The 25,348-nt window shown below is 53.0% G+C and overlaps 9 protein-coding genes across 9 annotated transcripts; 7 read left to right on the plus strand and 2 right to left on the minus strand.

Annotated features, from left to right (window-relative positions):
- Positions 1–16: 16 nt before the first annotated feature.
- INS49_009211 (uncharacterized protein) lies at positions 17–335 on the minus strand (the record flags this gene model as incomplete). The annotated part of the gene is made up of 3 exons (XM_043169947.1): positions 17–52; positions 118–165; positions 210–335. 3 exons carry the CDS (start codon positions 333–335, stop codon positions 17–19), a joined length of 210 nt encoding a protein of 69 aa, XP_043024512.1.
- A 1,078-nt stretch (positions 336–1,413) lies between these two features.
- INS49_009212 (uncharacterized protein) lies at positions 1,414–3,930 on the plus strand (the record flags this gene model as incomplete). Its single annotated transcript, XM_043169948.1, has 11 exons — positions 1,414–1,438; positions 1,502–1,525; positions 1,584–1,802; positions 1,914–2,059; positions 2,121–2,211; positions 2,290–2,316; positions 2,379–2,439; positions 2,502–3,132; positions 3,213–3,301; positions 3,348–3,575; positions 3,651–3,930. The coding sequence occupies 11 exons, from the start codon at positions 1,414–1,416 to the stop codon at positions 3,928–3,930; spliced, it is 1,821 nt and encodes a 606-aa protein (XP_043024513.1).
- A 1,613-nt stretch (positions 3,931–5,543) lies between these two features.
- Positions 5,544–8,179, plus strand: INS49_009213 (uncharacterized protein; the record flags this gene model as incomplete). Its single annotated transcript, XM_043169949.1, has 6 exons — positions 5,544–5,557; positions 5,629–5,680; positions 5,735–7,147; positions 7,224–7,345; positions 7,406–7,607; positions 7,664–8,179. The coding sequence occupies 6 exons, from the start codon at positions 5,544–5,546 to the stop codon at positions 8,177–8,179; spliced, it is 2,319 nt and encodes a 772-aa protein (XP_043024514.1).
- Positions 8,180–10,857: 2,678 nt separating this feature from the next.
- INS49_009214 (uncharacterized protein) lies at positions 10,858–11,715 on the plus strand (the record flags this gene model as incomplete). Its single annotated transcript, XM_043169950.1, has 1 exon — positions 10,858–11,715. The coding sequence occupies one exon, from the start codon at positions 10,858–10,860 to the stop codon at positions 11,713–11,715; it is 858 nt and encodes a 285-aa protein (XP_043024515.1).
- A 524-nt stretch (positions 11,716–12,239) lies between these two features.
- Positions 12,240–14,580, plus strand: INS49_009215 (uncharacterized protein; the record flags this gene model as incomplete). Its single annotated transcript, XM_043169951.1, has 5 exons — positions 12,240–12,353; positions 12,443–12,547; positions 13,505–13,561; positions 13,652–14,500; positions 14,572–14,580. The coding sequence occupies 5 exons, from the start codon at positions 12,240–12,242 to the stop codon at positions 14,578–14,580; spliced, it is 1,134 nt and encodes a 377-aa protein (XP_043024516.1).
- A 268-nt stretch (positions 14,581–14,848) lies between these two features.
- On the minus strand, positions 14,849–15,807 carry INS49_009216 (uncharacterized protein; the record flags this gene model as incomplete). Its single annotated transcript, XM_043169952.1, has 3 exons — positions 14,849–15,395; positions 15,482–15,666; positions 15,784–15,807. The coding sequence occupies 3 exons, from the start codon at positions 15,805–15,807 to the stop codon at positions 14,849–14,851; spliced, it is 756 nt and encodes a 251-aa protein (XP_043024517.1).
- Positions 15,808–16,872: 1,065 nt separating this feature from the next.
- Positions 16,873–19,682, plus strand: INS49_009217 (uncharacterized protein; the record flags this gene model as incomplete). Its single annotated transcript, XM_043169953.1, has 2 exons — positions 16,873–17,487; positions 17,550–19,682. The coding sequence occupies 2 exons, from the start codon at positions 16,873–16,875 to the stop codon at positions 19,680–19,682; spliced, it is 2,748 nt and encodes a 915-aa protein (XP_043024518.1).
- Positions 19,683–20,617: 935 nt separating this feature from the next.
- On the plus strand, positions 20,618–21,268 carry INS49_009218 (uncharacterized protein; the record flags this gene model as incomplete). The annotated part of the gene is made up of 2 exons (XM_043169954.1): positions 20,618–20,922; positions 20,956–21,268. 2 exons carry the CDS (start codon positions 20,618–20,620, stop codon positions 21,266–21,268), a joined length of 618 nt encoding a protein of 205 aa, XP_043024519.1.
- Positions 21,269–22,480: 1,212 nt separating this feature from the next.
- Positions 22,481–24,054, plus strand: INS49_009219 (uncharacterized protein; the record flags this gene model as incomplete). Its single annotated transcript, XM_043169955.1, has 3 exons — positions 22,481–22,536; positions 22,621–22,762; positions 23,899–24,054. 3 exons carry the CDS (start codon positions 22,481–22,483, stop codon positions 24,052–24,054), a joined length of 354 nt encoding a protein of 117 aa, XP_043024520.1.
- Positions 24,055–25,348: the final 1,294 nt, after the last annotated feature.

Consider the following 25,348-nt stretch of genomic DNA (forward strand, 5'->3'; position numbering starts at 1 on the left):
CGGTTAGTCCTACGTCCTATGATGTGATACAAGACCCATACATGAGTTGTTTCTGCGGGAAATGAGCATCAGTAATTGAGGAGTCGAGTAGTAAGGGCGCTGGTGTCGGCAACGTACATTTGAGAGTTCCCTCGGGCTTTCGAAATGCCACAGGTCGTTGGTATGCTGTCGGTAGTGGTCAGCCAGTGGTTCACGATGGCGCAACGCACGAGGTTAAGGAGCACCTCAATGTGAAAATCATTGCCTTCACCAAACTGGTTCTGCAGGTAACTTTCCAGGTCACTGGCAGTAACAATGTACCGGCTGTAATGACTTGGGACAACGATCTTCACCATTTCGGCCACTTCACGGGGGTATTGGTGCGGCGCTGAGGAGACTTCGAGACTGAAGTGATGTGAAAAGGAGATTCATGGAGTGGCTGATTCCACTGCGATGCCGTGTTGTGCGCATATATTGTACTGACTTTCCTATGAAGGCCTTGCAGCCTCGCTTTTTTCTCGACTGTCTGCCTGTTTCCCGTGTGAATGGGAAAGCAGGCAGAATCCGGGGGTCACAGTTTGAGCACCGCAATCCACTTGGATGCCTAGATGCCCAAATGGACCGTGGCGTTTGTTATCACACACCAGTATTGCTGCAGGGGTGGTTGATACGTCCGATTTGTACGCTGGCCGGGGCTGCGGCACCACATGCTCACCGGTGGCTTGCATGGGAGCGCCCCGATAATCCCAAGATTGAGGCAATGGCCCCCGCGGCCTGGGAAATGTTGGAACTTGGCGATGGCCCTCTCATAGTGCTGCATGGTGATGTGTTCTCCGGCCGTGGCTGGCTCCTCGGGCAGCGTGATTGGTGGTATCGGACCACCCAGGCGTGACTGACCCTACATTGGTGTTTCCTGAAGGATTATGTTGCTGATCGCTGGCTCGAGGTCACAGCTACCTCCAAGCCTCCAGGCCGGTACCTGCAATTTGTCTTTTGGTGTTCCAACTCCGCCGCCCGGTTCGTCCTTGGGCGAACCACAAGGCAAATCTCGGCATTTTCAATGCTCGGACTTGTAGATAGGCCCAAGAACGCCATCCTGGCAATCGGCAGGGCATCGTTGGAGCCTCAAAATTCCCGGCTCAGCCATTCCCAACGGCTCTCCCCGACCTAGTCTCGGCCTTTAACCACAATATCGTGAGCATCTACATACGACAACGCAAGCCAAACCACAGTAAAGAAATTACCGCTTGATACGATTTCGCTCATGAGATTCTGCTACGCATTACCGGCTCCTTGCTCGTTCCATTTGGCCTCAAAGATCCCACATTGATCTCTCCGAGAGGCATCACCCGAAATCATCAGGCGACAGGGCTCACAGCAGCTCAAAGTCAAGTTGAGAGTCCTCTCCGAGCAAGACGATGGTGACTGTTGAAGATGCGATGGGCGCAGGGCAACTACGGTGAGAATTGTAGCTGCCTCCATTTTTGAACACGTTTTGACTGAGACGCCTCGAATCAGACAGGAATTGAGCGGGCAGCAGATCTTGGTTCGTGCTGGCCTGAAAGAATCACCCGTTTGGCTTCTGACAGTGTCATAGTTCATAGTGCTCAGTGATCTCATAGGAGCTGGCATTTATATGACCGACCTGGATGCACTTCAGCTTGTGGGGCCGCTTGGGCTTCTGGTTGCATTCCTGATTCTCAGTGTCATCGCCGCCTGTATTGGCGATACTGTCAGCCACCTCGTCCAGCTGTTTCCCACGCCCAATGCAGTCTTTGAGTACGTCTACAACTTTGTGGATCATGAACTCGGGTGGGTCGTCGGTTTTTCGTACTGGTAAGTGTCAAGTCCTGAGCTGGTCGATTGGGTGAGAAGACGGTGGCATGTCTTTGCAACACCTGATAGTCCATGCACTAATCAATCGAATGTAATAGGTACGCCTGGGTTACGACGTTCTTTGGAGATGCTCACGGCTGCCTCTATAACTGAATACTGGGGCCTTGACCACGTAGCGATCGGCGTCATATTCTATGTCACAGTCCCGGTGTTCTGCGTTGTGATCAATTCGATCAATGTCAAGGTGCTTACGTGGTCTCTTAGAGCCCCTTCATCTGAAATGAAGCTCAGCTGACCGTACCAAGTATTTCGGCTGGGTGGAGACTGCGGGTGGGCTGTTAAAAGTGCTGCTCATTCTCACCTTGTCTATCGCCTTCTATGCAGTGGCTGGAAAATGTTAGTATCTCACTGGACTTTTTTAAAAAAAAAAAAAAATGTTGCACATGCACGCCACCAGATACTTACAGCGAGCAGATGGACTGGCAACAGGAGACAACGCGAGTAAGTCGCCCACGTACGCTCATAGAATTATAAGGATAGGTTACTTACAAAACTGACTGCAGCCATTGGCCGAGGCTTCGAGCCCAACCCAGATTACACCGACAATACATGGACAGCATTCTGGTCAGTCGGACGCACTGAGCTCGCTCAACAGAATCAGCCGATGGACTGACTTTGATCCCCAGCATGGCTCTGCCCCTGGTCGCATGGAGCTTCGGAGGGATCGAGAGCACTACGATGGCAGCCTTTGAAGCAAGAACGATAGGCGACATCGCACTTGCATCGAGATCTATCCACTGGATCCTTATCGGTCTTCACTTCTTCTACATCCTCGGCATGATGTTTACCGTTCCATGGGATTCTTCTGATGTCACGTCGTTTCACCCTTGGGTCAATGTCACCAGGGCTTCTGCCGATCCCGACAGTGGCCTTTTCAACACGTTCAACTCGACTGACGAATGCTACAAGTCGACGGTTGCTGTGGTCAAAGCGATTTGCAACATTAATAGGCCACAGGACGGCCCCCCAAATGCAGACGTCAGGGGCCTAGCAAACTTTGTAAATGTTGTCATTCTATATAGTGTACTGTCCTGTGGCAACGCTGCACTGTACATCGCCAGTCGCACATTGTACGGTCTTGCATCGAGCGAAAGAGTAAAACGAAAGGGGCTCACAAACCCTCTGATACGGTACCTCGGGTCAACTCGTCCGGGAACAGGAGTTCCGTTCTACTCGGTTGTCTTCTCGTGGCTTATCTTCTGCTGGGTGCCCTTCCTAGGCTTCGCATGGAATGGTGACTGGAAGACTTTGGCCAGTGTGAGTTGGCTTCTGATATGCAGAAACGGTCTTGACGTAACACTAGTTACAGACTTCCACTAACGTCTTGAATACTTCAGATGAGACAATTTCTCTTCGTTACGTCGAGTATGGCCTTTATAGCGGTTTGGATATGCCTTTGTTTGGCATTCATCAGATTCCGAACCTGGTAAGTCTGGATTCCCACAGCTGGAATTGCCACTGATTCATTGCAGGTGTAATTATTGCGCCATCGGCCTGCGGAATCTGGACGACGATAGCCGCCCCAGTCACTACCAGGAATATATTTCGAAAGGCCGTATCGTAACAAAAGGGATTCTCCCCCAGCCACTGGCGGCGTGGATCGGCCTCGTGGGATCCTTGCTTTTGATCGTTGTGTCAAGCTCGGTCTGGTGGGACGTGCGGGCTGAGACCAACGACAAGGGCGGAATTTCGGATGCCTGGTCAGTTTCGGTGTATTTTCTCGTGAGTTTTGCCCTTGTCACTGTACCTCGATCCTTGGCTGAGTCAAACTCCAGCAAGGAATTCTTCTGGCCCTTTGGGGCAGCTCTCAAGGCGTGGAACGGAAACTGGAAGAAGGCCTGGTGGGTTCCCATGGATAGAAATCCTTCAGACCCTGAGATGCTCCGCGATTGTATAGACAATCTGAACTCGGCGTCCAAAAAGGCGGCTGAAAGGGGACAGTTTAGAGAAGAAGCACTTGTGGTTTGGGGTTCCAACGGTGCATTCAACGGGCACGCAGCCCGACGGACGAATTCGGCCAGCACTAGTTTGGGTCCTACAGAAATGGGACGATAATTAGGCCCAGTAGGACTGAACGCAGGCAATAGACGGAGAAGACCCGGAGACGATGAACTCAAGACGTCTATGTCCATCTTGGGCAACCGGCTCGACCCTCCTTTCCAAAAAGTGGGTGTAAGAAAAAAAGAAAGATGATATAGGCAAAGCGAAAAGATCAATGTGGTATCCTGAAGTTATTCAAGTTGGTGGTATGTCTTCACGAATACGAATGACACGTCGTCGGAGAAAGGCCGGCTCTGATAGCCAATATATCGACACCATTCTAGGTATACAGAATACCAAAGTATTTGACTAGAAGAACTAAGTATACGGGAATAGCTGCGAGATGGCAATTTGAAGCTACCTAGTTAACAAAAAAACGGTACGCATGTCACAGTGAGGCTGAGGACACCTCCAGAAGTTTAATGCCTACGGAGCTGAGAACTCGGATGCCCAGTGGGCAAAATTTACGATCGCAGGTCTTGGGCTGCAAAGCGATCCTTCTCAGCTGCCTGCCCAGCTGGCAGCCTGGGTCACAATCCTACAGAGACCTGCACCATGTATCAAACTGGTTAGTTTGGAGAAGCGGTACCCGACCATGGCCCCCAGACGGCCAGGGCGTCGCTTATCTTGCCTCTTAGCCACGTCAGCGAAGGAGTCGAGTCTTGTTATCGGTGTAACAGCCCTGCGGAGGCTATGTACATAGGACTTGGACCGGACACATGGTCATCTGGCATGTCTTAGAGTCAACAACCCCAAAGGAGGCTGTCCTGCAGCCCTGAACTTCATTCATCTGTCGTTTCCCCACTCCTGCCCCTAATTTCGCGAGTGCCGCACACGACCTCAATCGTCACGAACGGCTTGCCATCACCCTTAGGCCTGACTATCCTTATTACCTGAACCGAATCCGATGTCATGGATGAGCGCTGATCATCCTTCCGCCGGAGATGAGAGCTCGGTTGCTTGGAGATGAATCCAGAGGCCCTGAAGAAGCTTGGCATCATCCTCGCTGTCAAGCATGAGCCGGTCGCCAGGCGGATCAGGCCAGAGGTCTATTGATGACAGGGACTTGGAGAGACGTATAGAAGACTGTTTGGACGGCGTCCTTTCAACCGCTCTAGCTCGATGTGAACGTGTCTCACGTCGAAGTGGGCCGGAAAAGAAATCTTTCTTTTGCCGTTCCGATCTTGAGAGCATCTGGAGCTCCGAGCCGAGGCCAATTGACGCTGTCTTCGGGCATTTGAGCGAGGACCAAAGGAAGGCTCTGCTTAAACATCTTCTCTTGTTCATCTCCTTCCTTGTCAAGGTTGGAGTCCGCTCACGCTTTATTCTCTCGTGCCAAGACGTGTTCTTCGGGGACGCGGAGTCCACGACCACAAAGTTCAAGGATGCCGATGGGCCAATACAACAAGGAGACCTTCTGCGGATGGGCCTTAATCCACTGCAGGCTCACAGCTGGGAAGTACAGTATCTTTTTAGGCCAGCAAAAATCACATTCGCCGCTGAACGGTGGGAGCCTCAGCAAATCGAAGACCCACGAGTTCCCCTCCCATTCGAGCTCATTGATCATGTTCACTCCGGTGTCACGATTCATGGTGGATTTGGTGAGGACACAGGCTACGAAAGTCAACATGGGACAGTCCGGGTAGGTCCCAAGGTTCACTCAACAGCTTGAGCATGTTTTGGGGACTATGCTAACTTGGACAAGCTTTGCAGGATTCCCGAGGAGTACATAGGGAACGCGATAAGATCGGAGACATGGAGACCAGTAAGTCGTATACCCTATTAGGTTGAGTATCGATTGATACTGATCTCGAAATAGGAGGCCCCGTTGTTGAGAATAGTCAAATCATTCTCGGCACGGCAGAATATGATCGAAGAAGCAAGGAACATGGAGCTCCTCAAGCAGAGCCTCCAGACCAACCATAATATCTCAATACACGATGCCATCATAGAACAGATACAGGAAGATGACACTGAAATCGTGAGTATCGTGTCACCGTACGCCAGTCTTGGTGACCTGGCACAATTTCTCGCTGGTGGTTATGGCATCACCAGAGGCCAATGGCGTCAGATATACAACGTGGCTGAACAATTCCCTCGGGCCGCGGATGCTCACCAACTGAAGATGTCTCTGCTGGGACAGTCCAAGAATCTAGCTTCGGCCTTGGAATTTCTTCACAATGGGTTCACAACTAGCGCGAATGACTGGAAGATCAAGTGCGCTCACCTGGACCTCAAGCCGTCAAATATCCTCATCTTCGAACCAACCCAGAGAGACGATGTGGTGGGAAATTGGAAGCTTTGCGATTTCGGAATATCGGTCTTCGGCGCTGAACGTCTGCAAGGCTCTCCGACAGTCGAGCTAGGCTCAGCTGGAGACTTTTTCAACAGGGTTGAAAACACCATCAGGACGTCTCCAAGACGGATCCCAGGCAGTTATCAGGCCCCAGAAATCGAACACTCAGACGACAGACGCAATCCCGATTTCGGCGCAAGGACCAGTGACATCTGGTCATTTGGGGCAATATTTGCAGAGGTCCTGGCGTACGCCGAAGGGGGCGCTTCAGGGGTGGAAAGATTCAAGCAGGAGCGAAGGCGCCAGACAACCGTAAACGGCGAGCTGTGGCTCAACGACTTCTTCTACACCACCGTACCCGAGCATATGGGGGAAACTACTATGCTCCCGTGTATTCTGAGGAGGGAGGTCTCGCAGTGGTTGAAAAACTTCATCTCCGAACACGAACCGGTTCATCACCCCCCGGGCGTCTGTTTGAGATGCTGGGCACAATGCGTCCAGAGAATATTGGAGGTAAATCCTCGCAAGCGGCCGTCTGCCACTACTCTTTATGAATGGGTCGCGGATCTCCGCACACACGCCAACGATACTAGTATCGCGCACGTACAATTCAGGGCCTCCGGTCCGCTGAGTCCTACTCTGGAATTGGCAGAAAGGGACCATGAGAATGTTTTACTACCATCGGAACCCCGAGTGGCCCCTGTGTTCAACCCAGAAGGAACAAGTCACCTCGTTAAACTACCACTGTCGTCCCACGATGTTATCGATTATGACTTGGACGGCAAAAGGTTGGCATATCTGACCAAGACGAGCATCGAGCTATTCCTCGTCGACAGCCAGAGACCGGATCATCATGAAGTTGAGCAGCTGCAAAACGGTCACGGATGGCGTGGGATCAAAGTGGCAGAACCCTATCTTGTTGTCTGGGGGTCAAATGTGAGTCGTCAAGTCTGACTTCCAAAACTACATTCTGACTCAAATAGTTACGAGTTACAAAATCTCGAATGGGCAGCTATCTCGTGCTCAAAATTCGTCCAGAAATATGAACTTCAATGCCACCAGGAGGGTGGCAGTGTCTAGGCAAGGCTTCATTGCGGTGATACACAACGACGAGATACTGATCCTCGACGCCAAGTTGGTCCCTCAACATTGAAATGGTCCCGGCAACCTTGGAAAAGTCTGACCGAGTCACAGTGACGAATCCCTCAAGGAGTTATCGAAAATCAAGATGGTGTGGCAATATCCTGTCGGCAAGTTTGTCGACATCGTCTTTGACTCTTCGGGCTCAACACTGTACGCGTGGGGTAATCAAGACCTCTACGGAGTCCTTTTCGCGTATGAATTCGAGGAAATCGGCCATGGCGTGGGTGAGGAGATTTTTCGGGGAAAGTATAAGGTAAAGCCAGAACGATGCCCGTATCCGGGTGTCTACTCCCACTGACAGAGGCGCAGAATGCATTCAGCGAACACAAAACTCTCATATTGCCGTTTGACAAGCGCCGCGAGTGCGCCGTCGCCGTTGGACCGACGCCAACCAGCTTCTTCCTGGGAACTATTGACCAATCTCGTCGGAGCAGCTCGACAACCTCGAGAACGAATTCCTCCTCCACCGGCTCAGCAGAAAGGTTCACTCGTCAGAAGTTCTTGGAACATCCAAACGGATATTACGCTTGGGCCGGCTGCACCATCCGAGACTCGCTGCTCCTCATCGGAGCCACAAGGAAAGGGATCTGGCCAAATCGGAAAGTTGGCATTTCCGAGCAGTTTATTGGCTCAGACGGCAGACTTCGCTCTCCGTCAAAGCCGCCAGAGCACCCTTCCCTAGAGACTAGAAGAGAATGGTGGCCTCGACACAACCAGGACCTGAATACGGATGTGAAAGTCGGTGTGATCCCATCGGACGGCGCCGCTGACAAGCATTCCGTTGTTGTGTATTCCAAAAAGGGGGTCATAGAAGTCCTGTCCTAGGTACAGAGCGAGGACGGCCGCGGAACATGTGTACTTCGGCAAAGAACACAGAAGCAAAACAAAAAGATTCGCACGGGATATTGGTCTTGATGAGACGGGCATATCGGTGTCAGCTGGTGAACAAGCCAGAGCTCACCGACTCGAACTCGTTCGGATGCGGTGCTCAGGGAGGCTCTCTGTCCCCGTGTGGCGAGTTATGTTGCCGAGGCTGGGCTATCTTCTCGCCCATGTGGTGGCGCCTGGGAGATTCGAGAGCTGTTTCCGGTCCACTTTCAAAATACAAAACCTGAGTCGTGAATCCCGAATTGATCTTGCCTGACATCCTCGAAGAATCTTGTGCGACTGTATACCTTGAGCCCAGTGCTTCGGCAGAGCAACTAGACTAATCGCTTTTTCTCGCGTTCAAGCAGCCGGGGAAAGGGGAAGAGAGAAAAAAAAAAAAGACATGTTTTGTTAAGGTCCTGGACTGATGTTCAATGAAGGTACTGTGTGTGGAAAACGAAACGCAGCCCCCCCCTGCAAATTTGACTCAGTCGCGCCCCCCCCCCGCAAACAAAAAAACACCCTCTTCGCGCGCGCGCCAACGCAGCGTATTCGCGTCTTTTTAACCCTCATTTTCCCCCTCGCTTTCGCCCTTAGCAAGCATTTCCACAGCGCATGCAAGCCGCTCAAACGCATCTACTGCGCGCCTCGCAAGTGCTAAATATTCATCCCCTCTGGACCCTTTAAGCCCTTCCCTAATTAAAGCTTCTGGTATTTAAATTAGCTAATGAAAAAGGTATTAAATGGCTTAAAATGCTTAGTTTACCTTTTTTGTTTGCTTATTATTGCAAAGATAAAGTACTTCTTAAAGGGGCTTAATTACAGCAAAAGGAAGAGGTTTGCATTTACGATTACCACGTGCATACGCAAAACAACGCCCTCCCGCGCCTTTTTGGTCATAATAGCGATGTAAGCAGAGTTGTGAAAATACAAAAAATACAAAATACAAAATACAGATACAGATACAGATACATAAAATTTTAAAAATACAGATATAGATACAGATACATAAAATTTTAAAAATACAAAATACAGATACAAATACAAAAATACAAATACAAATATAAATACATGTATTTAAATACATAAATATAAAATATAAATACAAAATACATTATATATAAATATTAATTAATTAAATTTAATATAAATTCTTTTAAAATAAGCTTAAAACTAGCTATTTAAGTATATTTTTTTAATTTTATATCTTTTTTTTAAAAGATATTACATATAATATAAAAGTATTTTTTTTTTAAAAAAAGCTTATCTTCTTATCTAAGTCTTATCTTATTTAAGTTTTTTTCCCCTTAAATATAAAGTATTTATAGCTTTTTAATAAATTTAAATATAAATAAAATAAAAATATATTTAAAATGCTTAAATTAAATAGAATTTAATTAAAATTTCTTTCTTTTTTAAAATAATAAAATTTAAATTAAATATTATATAACTTCTATCTGTATTTGTATTTTGTATTTTAAATATAAAATACAGATTTAAAATTTTAAAAATACAAATATAAATACAAATACAGATACAAAATACAAGGCCTATATAAATACAAATACAGATACAAATACAGTATTTAAATACAGATACAAATACATGTATTTATGTATTTTGTATTTTTAGATACAAAATACACAAATACTGTCACAACTCTGGATGTAAGTGATCGCAAGAGAGGCGAGAAATACAAGGTGCGCACCATGTGCAAAGAGGGCGCGAAAACGCTACGCGGGCACGCTTGATTAAAGGAGATTATAACATTTTAAGAGTATGCAAAAGACGCGAATACGCTGCGTTGGCGCGCGCGCGAAGAGGGCTTTTTTATATGTTGGGGGGGCCGACTAAATCAAATTTGCAGGGGGGGGGCTGCGTTTCGTTTTCCACACACAGTAGCATCCGTGCAGCTCTCGTCAGTGCCGCCTGGGCAATCGGGGCAAAGCAAGGGGCCCTGGCCCTGCCAAGTCCTCGTCAACCCCACTCCCGTGCGTGGCATGCCAGGGTGCGAATTTAGGTCCAGGCGCTGTATTTCCCACACTCACCTCCGTTGCTGCACATGTGCACGCAAATCGACTGTGCAAAAAGCCCCGACGGCATGCCCTTCTCCGACTGACGTGCGGCCAAGATGTTTGCGACCAGATGCAAGCTTCGATGGCCGGGTGCTGTCACGACTGTGGGCTCGTCGTCGACCTCTCTGGCGCGGCCGACCCTCCCAGGACCGCCGAGCCGCCGCTTGGGGACGTCAGCTTCGTCAGAGGAAGGAAGAGATGGGGGGAAGGAAGGTGGTTCGGTCCGTTTGCAGGGGCCCTACAGGCAGAGGCACTCGCCGCACACGTACACGCCCTTGGCATACGAGCCAGTGCCCGTGAGCTACGCCGACCTTTTGAGCCGAGCCATCTCTACACCCTTCTCAAACGTTAGCGGTATTCTCAAGAAACTTCACAGAGCATTACAGCCCTATCTCCGGGATCCATGCCATGATCACTCCCGTACGGAGGATGCCTCTGTGCAGCCAGAAGGGGGCTCGCTGCCGCTCCATCATGTCGTGGATCGCTCTCTCTATCATCTTACGACCCAATCCAGGCAGATACAAGGTGCACTGTCTGCGGTGGCCCAAGACGTGTCCGGTGATGCCGTGCCCAAAGCGCATACTCGGGACTTCGACGCGATCCGCGCCCACCACCTCGGCCGCTGGTATGCGAAGACCCTGGCTCAAGTACGAGCATGGCCGCATCAGGAGGTACCTGAACACTATCGCCGACACCACGAAAAAAGCACGCAGCATCATCGTTTTCAACAGAATCAAGTCTATCGACAGGTTGCTCAACGCCCGAAAATGGACCTTGAGCCGCGCCATGCGTGATCATCGGCCCGAGTTCGAAGCTGTCGCGTATGCAATGGTCTGCGAGCTGAGAGCAGCCAGGCGAGCCCAGCAGTGGCACAAGGCTTGGACGCTGGAGAGGAAACTGACCTCGACTGCCTCCATGTTCCTGGTGTCGCAAGCCACCCCTCTGTCTACAGCATGCCATAAGTTCACCGACAGGGATGACGAGAGAATGACAGAGATATCCATGTCACGCATGGCCGAATGGAACGACTCGTACCAGCACATGTACGATGAAGACATGGAAACCAGAAAGCGGATGAATTTGGTCAAGCGCTACTGGGTCGTCTTCAACAGCTCGGTACATGAGAAGCCATGGAAAGGTAAAGCCGTCGTCTTCACGGCCAAATCACCGACCACCGACGCCAAAGAGATCATCGTCATACGACACGACCAGTCGACGCCCCCATCTCCCCTCTGGCCTCGCGTTTGGAGGCCTGTAGTGCTTGGAGGTATCGAAAACCCCGCTGGATTGAACTCGGACGGGGTGGCACATAAGATCAAGCAACGGGCAATTCGAACACCTGGCGGGACGGCAGGGAGCGAGAATCAACGGCAGTTCTTGCCCGCCGTGCATGCCATCTCCGACGTACGTGAGGCATGACACGTGGGACAACCACCACGGGAACCACCGCGGGGTAGACAGTGCAATGCGACCAAAGTGGTAGCCCGTGCAGACGCCCGAGTGCTGCCGACATGAGCAAGCTAGATGGAGAGCTTCGCAAGCATATCAAGGCATAAATATAGAGTTGGCAATCGCACCCCATCGTGTGGCCATCTGAGGGACAGGCACCCCGGTGCCACTAAGCACCTCAGATACCATCCACGCAAAGTGTATTATGTGTAGAACAGGTTCTTACCAAACATACATACTTAGCGATCAACCAATCCATCCAATTGCAGAGATAATACAAAGTCTCGTCGTTCCGCCCCATGTCATCAACATGTTTGCAAACTTACATCATTCAGATGCAACCCCTAGCGGACCCCAGCCACTTGCAGACTATCGTTCCAAGTCAATAAATAGTCTACGTCTCCAGGTCCCAAACCAGTATCCTTATGTCAAGTTATTCCTCATTGTCACCTTTTCGATTAGCAGTAACTCCTTCCCTTACTGCCCACCACACAATGTCTTCCATCACAAATCAGAGCACGAAGAAGTTGGAGCAGGGCACCAACGCTGCCCTGTCAAATGCTGAGTTTAGCAGCGCCATCCTTGAGTCAGGCAGCCAGCCCAACGAGGTATGAAACACCAGACTGCCTCTTGTATATTCTCCTGTCGATAGCTAATCCGTTCACGTTTCCCCCCGCCCCCCTCCCCGGGCCTCCAGGACCTTGGAAAAGAGGTCGAAAACACACCCGGGGCGGGACGTCCAGCGCCCGGCACAGGGCCACAATACGCCGGAGGGGGCAGCATCTGGAACAATGAGATAAAGGTTCGTGTCTAGTATGCGACCCATCGTGCGAACTCAGCTGACGTCCCGGGTGAGCCTCGTGAAGCCTCACATCCCCGGCACGTCAACGCAGAATGGCAAATATCCTTGAGGAAGAAGGGTATCAATGCAAATGGGTTGGGGGACCTGCCTGATGGTACAAGCTTCATAATGTAAAAGTTGTCTAGCCAGTCGTGCCGAGACAATTATCACACAGTTGGTTATCCTATAGTCAATTATCCTGCAGATGATTATCCTAATGTCGGTCATCCTACAGACGGCAATTCTTCATCTAAGGGCAGATAAATGGATTCTGTTCAGAGAAAATCTGAGGCGCCGCGAGGCCGCTTGTGACTACGGCATGCAGGAGCAAAAGTGTCGCATATCACCAAAGGATAGGGCTCAGCATCTCGTATGGGTGTCATATGTACGAAATAATGTGATGAAAATGCGATCATGCTTGGGGTAATACAGTGATACAGGCATCAGCATCTGGTCACAAACGTATAAGCGAGTTTGTGAGGTGAAGTGAGCGAGGTGAGGTGGAGTTCGGGTAGATGAATAACGAGAGGCACAATATGCGTTTAACCGTCGCATGTAACACAACCTTACAGCACAGTTAGGTCACTGTCCCTTCCTCGCAACGGGCCTAGACTCGAAATTAGGCGGATCGGCCAGCGGGTACTGGGCTGAATGACGCACGTGTACTCTGTAGTGTGCTCCTTTCGAAGTCCATATCCCCCACGAGACCACGGCCAGAAGATGCTACGGACACTTCTCAAAGGAGCTCGAAGACGGTGACTAAGTGTGCTGGCGCCGCGACAATCCGGAAAGCCCTCGGATGCAGCATCGATGTCGTCGCTCGCCCGGTTCTGGACGGTATGCCACCACAACCAAGGAGGCCCTCACAGGAGATCCGAGTCGTGACTGGCACAGCCTGGCTAATAAACTCGCCCACAGCGGTCCTACGCACCAGACTATGTCGGCTTCGTGATCCTGGTCGCCGCATACGCATTGGTCAGTATTGCTTGCATTGCCAAGCTCTCTCTGCTGGCCACCAAGACGTGCGATCCACCCAAAAGCTAACTAAACCGCCCCGGACCACAGATCGTCCTCCTCGTCGAGCCCTTCCACCGCCTGTTCTACATAAACGACCTAGCAATCTGCTTCCCGCACGCCGAGGTCGAGCGCGTGCCCGTGGCGCTCAACGTTGTCTACGCCGCAGCCGCGCCGCTGGTCGTGATCGTCCTCGCCAACAGCCTGACGGGCGCCTCGAGGCACAAGCACCACGTCGCCGTCCTGGGGCTCGCCATCGCGCTGATCCTCACGAGCTTCCTGACCGACACCGTCAAGAACACCGTGGGCCGCCCGAGGCCCGACCTGGTCGCCCGCTGCAAGCCCGCGCCGGGAACCCCCGAGAACAAGCTGGTCGGCGTCGACGTGTGCACCGAGACCCGCCACCACGTCCTGCACGACGGCTGGCGCAGCTTCCCCAGCGGCCACAGCAGCTTCAGCTTCGCCGGGCTGGGCTACCTGAGCCTCTTCCTGGCCGGCCAGGTGCGCTTGTTCGTGGTCGGCGCCGGCGGAACCAGCAGGAAGAATGGCGGCGCCGGCGGCCAAGGCCCCAACGGGAGGGCTGGGGTAGACGACGGCGACGACAGGGCAGTGTACGCTAGAGGCGACCTCGCCCGCGCCCTGCTGTGTCTGGCCCCGCTGCTCGGGGCGGCCATGATCGCCATCAGCCGCTGCCAGGACTACCGCCACGACGTGTACGATGTGTGCACCGGTGCGCTGCTGGGTTACGTGGTCGCGTACTGGAGCTACAGGAGGTACTGGCCGCAGCTGAGCAGCTGGCATTGCCACGAGCCGTACCCGGGTCCTAGCAACGACGGAGGGGGGTTACCGCTGTACGGTCGCCTCAGGGACGAGGAGGAGGGCGCCGGGGGCGGGAACAATGTAGGCATAGAGCTGGGTCCTCTCCCGGCCAGACACTGAGAATCCACCGGCTGACATTGCCTTCTCTACAGCCAAGCTGAGACGACTGGTGTACATAGGGGGGTCCAAAGGCAAATAGTAATCTTATCATCATGAGTACCATGATTACACCAGTGGTTAACGTGGAATCTCCGGGCTGGCTCTGCGGACGATCTCCTGGTCAATGTTTAGTGTTTCTTCATCATTCCGAGTCCATCATGTAGGATCTGGGTTCAGCGCGGTCACCGACGTCTATCGATACACGGGCATTATGTGGAGCCATCTCCCCAAGTCATCTATGATCATGATGCAGTCGTGTCATCCTTCCCTTCACCTGTCCTCTGTGGTCTCCTCCTTCGCCAGGTCGTGTTTCTTCAGCAGCGCATCGATCTCATCCGCATCCCACAGCCGGTGGTAGATCTTGCCGTCCTTGGTCTGTCCCACCGTCGCAAACTCGATCTTCTCACTGCTCAGCTTGGTCGAGTCCATCGTCTTGCTCAGCACCTTGACCGCCGTGCCGCACGCCTCCTCCAGGGTGCAATCCTCCTTGTAGTCCTGCTTCAGCAGACTGGATGCACTGGCATTGTTCGCACCAGCACTCGTTGCCTTCCATCCTCCGTAGTTGCCTGATGGGTTCGACAGGTACAGCTGGAACTGGCGCTGGGGGTCCCAGCCTGCGTAGATGAAGGACACGCCAAAGGGCCGTAGTCCACCGTGTTGTGTGTAGCCTTGCTTCAGGTCGCAGAGCCGGCGCACGAGTTGCTCGCAGGGGATGTCCTCGTTGTAGGTCAGGAGGTAGCGCTGGGCTGCTTGTCGGGCGTAGTTGATGAGGATGTTGGCATCGGCGGTCATTCCTGCAACGGCGCAGATCATGTTGCTGCGAGCGATACGTGGTCAGCATGCACTGCATCGCACCAAGAAAGCAAGCACTGGAGAACGCAGGTAGCGATGGGAGGGACGCACTCGTTAAGGATGTAGAGCTTCTCGGCAGACGTGTCCTGCTCGAGCAGCTTCGACGTCACCTTGCGCTCAGCAGCCAGGACGATGCCATCCTTGGCCAGTATTCCAATGGCGGTTCCGGCGTGGGAGATGGCTTCCAGGGCGTACTCGACCTGGTAGAGACGGCCTTCTGGCGAGAAGATGGTTGTCTGGGGCGAGTGTCAGCAATGGCAGGTCAAAGGCGGCTGGTGGCTCCGGTCTTGGAAGCTCGCAGCTGTGGCTAGGTCCAGTGTTCAGGGCCAGGCCCAGCTCCTGCGCAGACTTACTCGGGAATCGTATCTTCGAGACATGATTGCAGTTTCCCGGCCGAACCAGAGTCAGATGTTTACGAGTACGGGAGAGGACTGATTGCTGGTCGGGTCTGAGAGGAAGAGTGCTGGTGGGATGGGCTGGGCTGGCTGGCGTAGAGAGAGTATGGGAGGTTGTTTGGTGAGGCTGCTGGCTCAGTGACGGCAGGCAACTGGAGCTTGACGATTGAGGGAGCTCCAGGCAAGCGAAGGCACGCGTCAATGGGCGAATGCTGCAGGGGCCAAGACCCCGGGACCCATGTTGATGGATTCCCAAGGTCGATGACCACTTGGGTGGCCGAGCCTAAGCTGGTCCTGGTTAGTGCGGGGAGCGGTGCTGCTGCCGCCGACCCTTTAGTCATCACGCTCGGTGAGTCAGACCAATCATCGAACTGGCTCCTCTTGGCTGTTGGAGATGCATTCGCAACGGCAAGGTGAGGTTCCTGCCGACAATTGTTACTCCTCCCCCTCGCCTCCACTTTTTGTGGCAGTCTCCTCCAACCTCTCCCAGATTTCTTCTTTAATTCTCTCAACCCCTTCACCAATCCGTCGAGAAAATCTGCCAGAAAGCGTGTCGCATCTGTGTCGCGACCGCATCCCGATTTGACTCGTCCCACACGCAAGCTTCGTGCCTGGAGCGTCGCGTGCGCCACGCCTCGGCTCGAGCTTGAACAAAACATCCCACTTCGCGACAGCAACGCGCGACGCACTGCCTGTAGAACTTGTCCATCCTCTCTTTGCCCATCTGCGTAGGCCCATCGACTTTGCCTCATCTAGTAGCCTACTCTGCCAATGACTGTATGACACTGTCCCATTCCACGTGGCGACAACATCACCATCGGCACCCCAGTGCGTTCCAACCACAGGGAGGGCAGCAGGCAGTGGGAGACTCCCAGCAGCGGACAGACCAGGCTGTAGTGACAAGAGAACCAACTTCCCGCGCATCCTTCACTGCCCATTGACGACGGCGAGCGCGGCACCCTGGAGTGCGCCCTTCGCCACTCCACCTCACACACCAAGCAAGCACGACCCAACCACTCGGTCGCTCTCTCGCCACAGAGGCACACAATGTCCGAAGCAGAGCCCCGCCGTTCGGTGCGGAGCACCAAGGGCCAGCACAAGGCTCTTGATGCCCTCGACACACCTCTCGAGCCCAAGCGCCGTGGCAAGAAGTCATCCAAGAAGCAGTCTGAGCCGGAGCCCGAGACCGAGGAGGACGAACTGATCCGCTGCGTCTGCGGCGCCACCAGCCAGGACGGTTACGCTGAAGACGAGCCCTGGATTGGTTGCGAAGGCTGCGGCGTCTGGCAGCACAATGTCTGCGTGGGCATGAGCATATTTGGAGAGGACTTGGAGGACGTCACATATTACTGCGAGCAGTGCAAGCCAGAGGACCACAAAGACCTCGTCGAGGCCATCGCCAGGGGCGAGAGACCTTGGGACGAGAAGCGGCGCCAATACGAGGAGGAGAAGGCAGCCGAGGAGGACGAGAAGAAGAAGAAAAAGGGCGCGAAGAAGGGCAAGAAGCGCCAGAGTGAGCTGTCTCAGGACGACCCCAGGTCCTCCCAGAAGTCTGCCATGTCTTCTGCCTCACCGGCCCCAGAGAAGAAGGCCTCCGGTGCAAAGACGGCAGCTGGCAAGCGCAAGGAGCGCCACGACTCGGCTGACACCACAACCACAAAGGTAAGTAGTCCTGCCTCATTACCCACGTACATCTCCCCCAGTTTATTGACATCCGGGATCAGGAACCGTCGAAGCTGCGCAAGGTCTCCGAGAGCGAGTCCGTGCCTGTTGCTGCCGACTACGAGCCACCGAGCGACCTGCCAAACACCATTCCTGAGCTTCCCAGCGGCCGCCAAGGGTCTTCAAAGCTGCTTCAGAAGGGTCTCGCGCATGCCATCAATGTCTACGAGAAAGAGGGCGGGTACAATCCTGCAGATGGCGTCTCGAACGAGTCACGGGCGGAACGTCTTTCCATTGCCATTGAGAGGGCCGTCCATGATTCGCACCCCAATGTCCAGGAGTACGCGAAACAGTGCCGGACCTTGTCCGCCAACCTCAAGAGCAACCCGGAGCTGATTGTCAGGCTGCTCAATCACACGCTGACTCCGCCGATGCTGGCTGTGATGACATCCGACCAGCTCGCCTCGGAGAAACAACAGCAAGAGACCGCTGCGGCTAGGGAACGCAGCATGCGTCAGTCCATCATCGCCACGGAGGAAACGCAAACCGGGCCAAGGTACAGGCGCACGCACAAGGGCGAGGAACTAATCGAGGGAGATGGCTTTGCAGTCCCCAGCGAGACACCATCCTTCCCGCAACGCCAGATCAACCGCGAGTCTTCAGGTCAGGCCTCCAAGGCCGGTGCCCCGGCCCGAGCTGGTGGTTCAGCGTCTCATGCTCGCACGCCATCCGGGGAGCCTATGAGAATCGACACCCAGCACTCGCCCTCCAATCCGGACTTCGATATCAACAAGGTCTTCTCCAGCGTCAAGTCCCCAACGGGCTCGCAGCGGCGCCGGCCGTCAGCTCCTGCTCCCGCTCCCTCGCAGGGTCCTGTGGACGACCCAGATGTTGATCGACTGCTTCAAGACGACGGTAATGAGTCGCCTCCTTACTCGCCGACCGAAGAGACCGACCCAGATGTCGTCTGGCGTGGCAAGGTCCAAATGACAAATATAGCGAATTTTCAGGCCAAGGCCAAACACGTCGGTGGAGCAGACCTTGCGAAGACACTGGGCATCTCCTGGAAAACCCTGGTCCCTCAGGAGCTCGTCATTGGTGGCCGCCTGTCGGTGGCCACCGCGACCGAGTACCTCTGTGGCATGCGATGGAGCCCTAGCGTGGACGTTGTCGTCGCCAGCTTGACAGCAGCATACGATGATGGCAAAAAAGACTTTGACAGGATCTACGAGTACTTCGACACCAGACAGAAAATTGCCGTGGTGGGCGACAAGTCTCTTGCAAACGTCAAGGACACGTACCTGATCCCTGTGCCGGCTGGTACCGGTAACCACCCTGAGTTTATCCTGAATCTCGAGGACAACTACCTGCCGCAGACTCGGGACGAGAACATGCTACTCCTGGTGATTGTCTTCCGCAATGACAACTCGACCATGACCAAACTCCATGGCTCTGAGTGGAACAACAAGGCGGTTGCCTCGCCTTCAGCACAAGCCAGCGCAACACCTACGCCTGCTCCGCAGAACTTTGCCCATCGCAGCGCGTCGCTGTCAGGCCCGAGCTTCTCCCCGACGACGCCCCATGTCGGCTCCGGTGGCTTCCCGCCGCCGCAACAGCCGCAACAACCTCAGCCTCCGCCAAACAGGCCATTGACACAAGAGGAGCTCCAGCAACAGGGCGAGGCCGTGGCTCGAGACATCCTCGGCGAGCACATATCTTGCTCGACAGTGGCTTTCATCCTGCCTCAGGCCCACGCAATGCAGGCAAGCGAATGGCACATAGTGCGTTCCATTCTCGACAGGGAGCCGCAAGCGCGTGACAACCTCAAGTACCTTGGGGAGCTCATCGAGAAGGAGGGCCAGGCGAAGCAGCAGCAGCAGCAACAGCAAGCGACCCCTCATCCTCCTCCTCCTCCTCCTCCTCAGGCCAACCCGCCAGCACCATTCCCGCAGCCAGCGCAGGCAGCGCAACCGGCACTTCCTCACCCTCCTCCACAGCAGGCTTATGTCCCACCACAGGGAGCCGCGGCGCCGGTGGCCCCAAGCGCGTCGCCGAAAGCGCCCCAGTCTGCCTCGCCCCCTAGCACTACAAGACAAACTCCCATATCCTTGCCGTCTATCCCGGGCATGCCTGCGTCTGTCCACCAGTCTTACCAGGCTGCGCAGGCACAGGCCCGTGGACGGGTCACGGAGTAGGGATCTGCAGATAGACCAAAAAGTCTACGGCGGGGACAAGAGAGGTGAGCTTGCTGAAACAGAAGTCGGTGAAGCTGTACGAAAAGGGCTTCTCGACAGGCGCCCGGGTGGTTTTTCCAGTGGCTCTTTTTCCCTCCAACATTGCCTTGTACACGACGATACATAGGTTTGGCCATGATCGGTTCAGGTGGTGGAACATACTAATGGGAGGACTTGGAAGAGATTGTTGAGTGTCTTTCGTGATACCAGTGTTGGAGTTTCTCCATGCAATTTGCCTCGACACCGGGGAACCAGGGAAAGGGAGAAGGCGTTGTGCCTGGCCTGTATGCTTTGTTGGCGGGGACTCAAACGGAGAACAGTGGTTATCATCCACCCAGTGTATCTGTGACCGTTGTTGTAATTATATGCGCGGGTGGTACGGGACGGTACCTAGGTAGTGAACAGGCACTATGGAGTTGACATTTCTACCTCTAAGGCCCATATAGTCATTAGTATTGGGCGTCTTCTACCGTAATTGAGTTTCGGTCTTGTGACCGTGGCACCGTAATAACGCCTTTCATATTTCAAAACGCACATACCTGGCGAGCTCTAGCAAAAGACAACACGGAAATTATTGTGATTTGGATATCATCCAGTGAGGAAATTTACTCTCTGCCCATCTTGATCCTTCCCGTCCTGCCTTCTGAATTCTGATTTGTCATTTATCAACATCCGCGAGAATCCTAAGGTGCTACTAAAGATGGCGCCACATTTGTACTGCTTATTCCTTTCGACTCATTGCTGCCTAGAACTCTTTTTTCCAACGTTTTTGTATTGTGCACAGCATGAGGTTCTTCGACTTCTCGCTGACTCTGCGAAGCAAGAACTTGAAGGCCGAAGCATCCGTCATTTCTTGCTCTCTCTCTCGTACATGTACTAACCTCCAAAAGACAACGATGTCACCGCAAGATGGGCCTGAGGACGAGTTCATAAAGATTTGCCTTCCAACACACCTCGCCGAAGAGGAACGCACAGCGTACTTTGGCAAGTTCCGGGATAATGTCGAAGATGACCTCAACTGGGTCAAACCGCAGTTCATAGAATGGCCTCCGGAACAAGGGGAGGGCTCGATCGAAGGCGGTGATCTTCTCCGCCTATTCAAACAAGCCGCATCAGCCGACCCCGAAGGAGCCGAGTTGCAGTACTTTGCCGGCCGTCAGAGCACCGACAGCGGCACCGTCATCCTGGCGCACCGCGACCCGTAGACGATGCTCCATTCTCCCGGGACCGCCAGGGACATCACGGAGCTGGCGGCGGAGAGCGGGATCACGCTGCCTGAGGGTTGGGCGAGGATGGACCGTGTCGTTGAGGAGCTGATGGACGAGCTGACCGACCGCGGCGTGGCGCGGGGCCGCATACCCGTCAGCAAGTGGAGGCCGAGCTGGTGTAACGCGGACATCGGCAACATGCACGAGCACGAGTTCATAGAGTGCTGCGGGAGAAGCAACAGTATCTTGAGGGATCCTGAGAGGGACTGGAAACAGCTTCTTAGAGAATCTGAGGGAGGAGGTCGCAAAAATGGAAGCACAACCAGCCTGAGCCTGTAAAGTGCGGGCATTACAATGGCAATAAGATGGGACAGGTGTACAGGACAGCAAAGTTCTGGCTGAGATTAGTTTGCATTATGTCGTTCTCGTCAATGGTGGACAAGCTCGAAAATTGAATCGACCAGAAGAAGTTGCAAGTGTGCATGATAACAATTAGTACCTGAGTAAACCCCTTCTCTCGGATGATATGTTCAAGATCTGCAGATATGGGGCAATTTTTATCACGAAAATTACTGTTATTTTCTCATTGGAAATGCAGAGTCTTCTTCGCCATGGAGAAGCACGACTGGCTAGGTTGTCCGTATCTTGACTACGACACGTACGGCGTTTTGAAAGATGGATATGACGCCTAAGTGACTCAAGGTCCATGCCATGCCACTGAAGAAAGACGAAGCCTTGAAATGACTTGTCTTGTCCGATTAAGTGACTTCGTGTTCGCTGTGATTCGACTGCTATTGTCGAAGTCCGTCATTGATATAAAACGATGCTTTAGATACCAATACGTCTTCATGTCGCCGACAGTACGGCGTCTCAAAAGCAGCACCACCACAAATGCAGTTCGAAAAACACACTGCTCGCCACAAATCTAAAAGACTTGCCAAAATTCTCTCAGGATTGGCAGACCATTGCACTTTGTCCTGCAACCTTTAGACAGAACTTGAACTCCTTCATATCACCCTCGAAGTTTGTCAAAATTCGAAATGGACCCCGTGCCCGATCAGGTCTTCATCTCTACCTTGATTGATGACCTGCATAAGCAAAGGGGCAGACTATGGGTCAAAACTCTGGTTCTCTCCCTAATACTGGGACTATTCGCCATTTGCGCAACGGTATTGGCGGTTCTCTATGGTATGAGGCACTTCACGTGTTAATAATTATTTTAATTCTGATTACGGCCGTACTGACAGGGACACAGCAGCGAAGACCTGTGCTGTCTCCTCTTCGCCGACGGGAATCCCAAGTACCGAGTGGCCTACCACCACCGTGAGCGAAACGGTTTCCGGTACGTTGACCGTAACAGGAACGCGCGTTCCCAGCACCGTCTGGGAGTCTCTCACTATCTGGACAACTATCTCACCTGACTCGCAAGAAGCTAAACCGGTGACGGAAATCCTCACCTCCACCAAGCTTGCCACCGTTCACTCAACCATAGTACACACGACGACGGTCACGAAAGAAATCGTAGCTACGACCACGGCTACAAAACTGGCAATGGCGACTGCAACATCAGTGACTACAACGACAGTCACTGCGTCTGGCCGGCCAGGGTAAGTCGAGTCTTTGTGATTAGATGAGAACATTTGAATGCTCAGGAGCTTTGTTGTAAGTGCATGCTAACAAATTCTCTCAAGGCCCACAAGAACATGCCAGTCGGGCATGACCATAGGCGGGCAGCGCCTGCTTGACTTGGATTCGGATTATTACTCTGGGTTGGTAAACCTGACCATACGGAACCAGCCGAACTCAAAGGGCAGGGCCCACAGCGACCAAGATGTGAGTAACATAGCGCGCTCATCGTTGTGGCGGTGTGGCGATCACGGTTGGGTTGTGTTCGAGACCTACTGTACAGGAGGTGTGACGGGCAGCAGTGACGGGAAGATGCCAGATAGTTGTGTTGGTCCGGCCGATAATGTGCCCTCGAGCAGATTATCACACACCTAGACACACGAGTAGTGATGGCCAGTTGTTTGCGCATGGTGGTAGGAATCGAGATGTCAATCAAACGATCCAATGCGTTCTATCTTAAGTGTCGTTTGTGAGGATCTGGATCGTGTGTCGCTGAAGCTGAGAGTGCAGACAAGCCTGATGGTGGTGGAGCCCTCATCATCGGTGACTTTGTACGGCGCGCGAGCATCTCAGAGGGGACGACTACACAGCTTGTGGAGTAATTGCAGAAGACAGCCAACACCAAACATAGGATTGGCCAAATTGTTTCTAATGAAGATTAGGAGGGTATTGCATTACAGGTCAACCTAGTAGTGACTGTCCTCCTGGAGACTATTTACTTCAGGTTGTCCCACAGAACTAGGGTCGACTTACATCCACTCATTCGGGATCCTTGCGAGTTGTGTAGGCACGAACAAACTGCCGTTGGTGGACGTTGGTCGTTGCGCCACAGTCTCGCTCAGCCGTGGCACTGCCGCCGCCAAGAAGCTGGGAAGCCGGGGTGAGGGACCAGGGATGAGAGTGGCCCCACAGTTTAAGTCCGAGGGGCGCCCATGACGAAACGGCCACAGTGATCCCTGGCCTTGGGGCTTGCTGGGGGGATAAACACACTCCAGACTGGGTGAGTGCGACTGACTGATTGACACGCTTGCCTGCTATTTAAAGAGCACACCAACCGCCCACCTCGCCAAGCAGGGAACATCCACCGCCAGACAACACCTAGAGTACAACTATTGTGAGTGTAATTCCAACAGCACCTCAGATCAGCCCGACATCAGATTCAAGTTCTGGCCGTGTAAGCCATCTCAAGCGCTCTCGATCCACTCTCCCCCCACACGGACACACACACACACTGGTCTCCTGTTTCACTAGACGGCCCATCCGCTGACATCATAGCCCCTATTTCCAGTCGACAACATCCTACAAGAAAACAAAAAAACAAACCCAATCCACCAATTCAACAGGACAAGATGCCCAACGGACCCGGCGCCGCCTCCATCTCGACCATCGAGAGCATCATCAAGCCCGCCGAGGCCACTGGCGGCAGCGGCAAGTCAAAGTGCATCGAGTGCGACGGCTACGAGTGCTGCTGCATCCCAATCCCCTGCGTCGTCATGTGAGAGAGCGGCCAGGAGCGCGGATCAGGAATTGGGTGGGAGGAAAACGATGTTTGCGCCTGGGGGGAGACTTGAGGAGCCGTCTGTCTAGGAGACAGGCATTGTACTTGCAGGTTGTCCGACCAGCAACACCGAGGGTCGGCCTTCCTCAAGTCAGGCAGGGCTCGAGGGGGGATGAACATGATATCCAGCTTTTGAAATTAAACACACGAGGAGTCTGGCTTTGGGCACACGTAGTCTTTGGTTCCTTCGTGGGTGGAAATACAAAACCCACACCTCACAGCACCGTCTTGCTACGTGAAACGTGTTGCGGCACCTAGTGACCTGATCAACCTGTCACCACCTGGTGAGGTGGTCCACCCCAATGTGAACCTACATGTAGGTTTGCTTTAGTAGTAATCCCGTGGGAGTAACTCTCGTGATTGCTGTTCATCCTTCTTCAAGTTGGCTGTTCAACTGCTCCACTCCTGAAATAGGACGAATATCAAGTCCTCAGTCCGTCGTTTATGACCAGGCGTCAAGCTACCTTAACAGCTCACTCGCATCACAAGTCAGCTCACACCACCAATCACCAAACGGGGCACATCAGTGCGTATGGTATGTATGATCATGATGCATCAATTATCTTTCTAGACGTTACCAAACAGGACAAAAGCAGTGGGCCGACCGCATCGACCGAGACCGGGCCCGGCCAACTAGCTATAGGCAGAGGCTGCAATAGCAGCAGCAGCAGCGAAAGGCCCCATGATTGGTATCTGACCCACAGGGCGAGAGTAAGAAGTAGGTAAAACATGCAGCCCTGAGTTGTCCCGTCCAGCCCTGGAGACCAAAAACGCCAGTAATGAAGTTGCTCGGCCCTTGTGGGAAGGGAAGAGAAAAAAAAAAAAAAAAAAAACAAGACACCCATCAATCTTGTATAGACGAAACCCCCTCGACTCCCAGAGGGTGGAGGGTGAAGGGGGGGAAAGAGTGAAGGGATCAAGAAAGCAAAGAGAACCGTCCGTTCGTTCTGGGGGTATGCATGAACAAGATCTGACCACGGCCATCCTTCGCCCTCAATGACATGCCAAACAAAAAAGAAAGAAGAAGGGAAACAAACAGTGACCAACAGCAGAAAAGACAAAACGCATACATATGTACCTTGTTTCTCCGGGCCCCTAGTCCTTATGAACAGCAAGTATAAAAAGAAAAACTTTTTGTGTGTTGGTCAGTGCCCCGGCCATTTTCCCCGTCGTTTGTGTTTCGTGAACAAGTAGTAAATAAAGAGCCAGAGCATGCATTCCCTCGCTCCGTCCAC

This window comes from Diaporthe citri (assembly GCF_014595645.1).
Source record: "Diaporthe citri strain NFHF-8-4 chromosome Unknown scaffold_4, whole genome shotgun sequence".
In the NCBI taxonomy this organism is placed as follows: domain Eukaryota; kingdom Fungi; phylum Ascomycota; class Sordariomycetes; order Diaporthales; family Diaporthaceae; genus Diaporthe; species Diaporthe citri.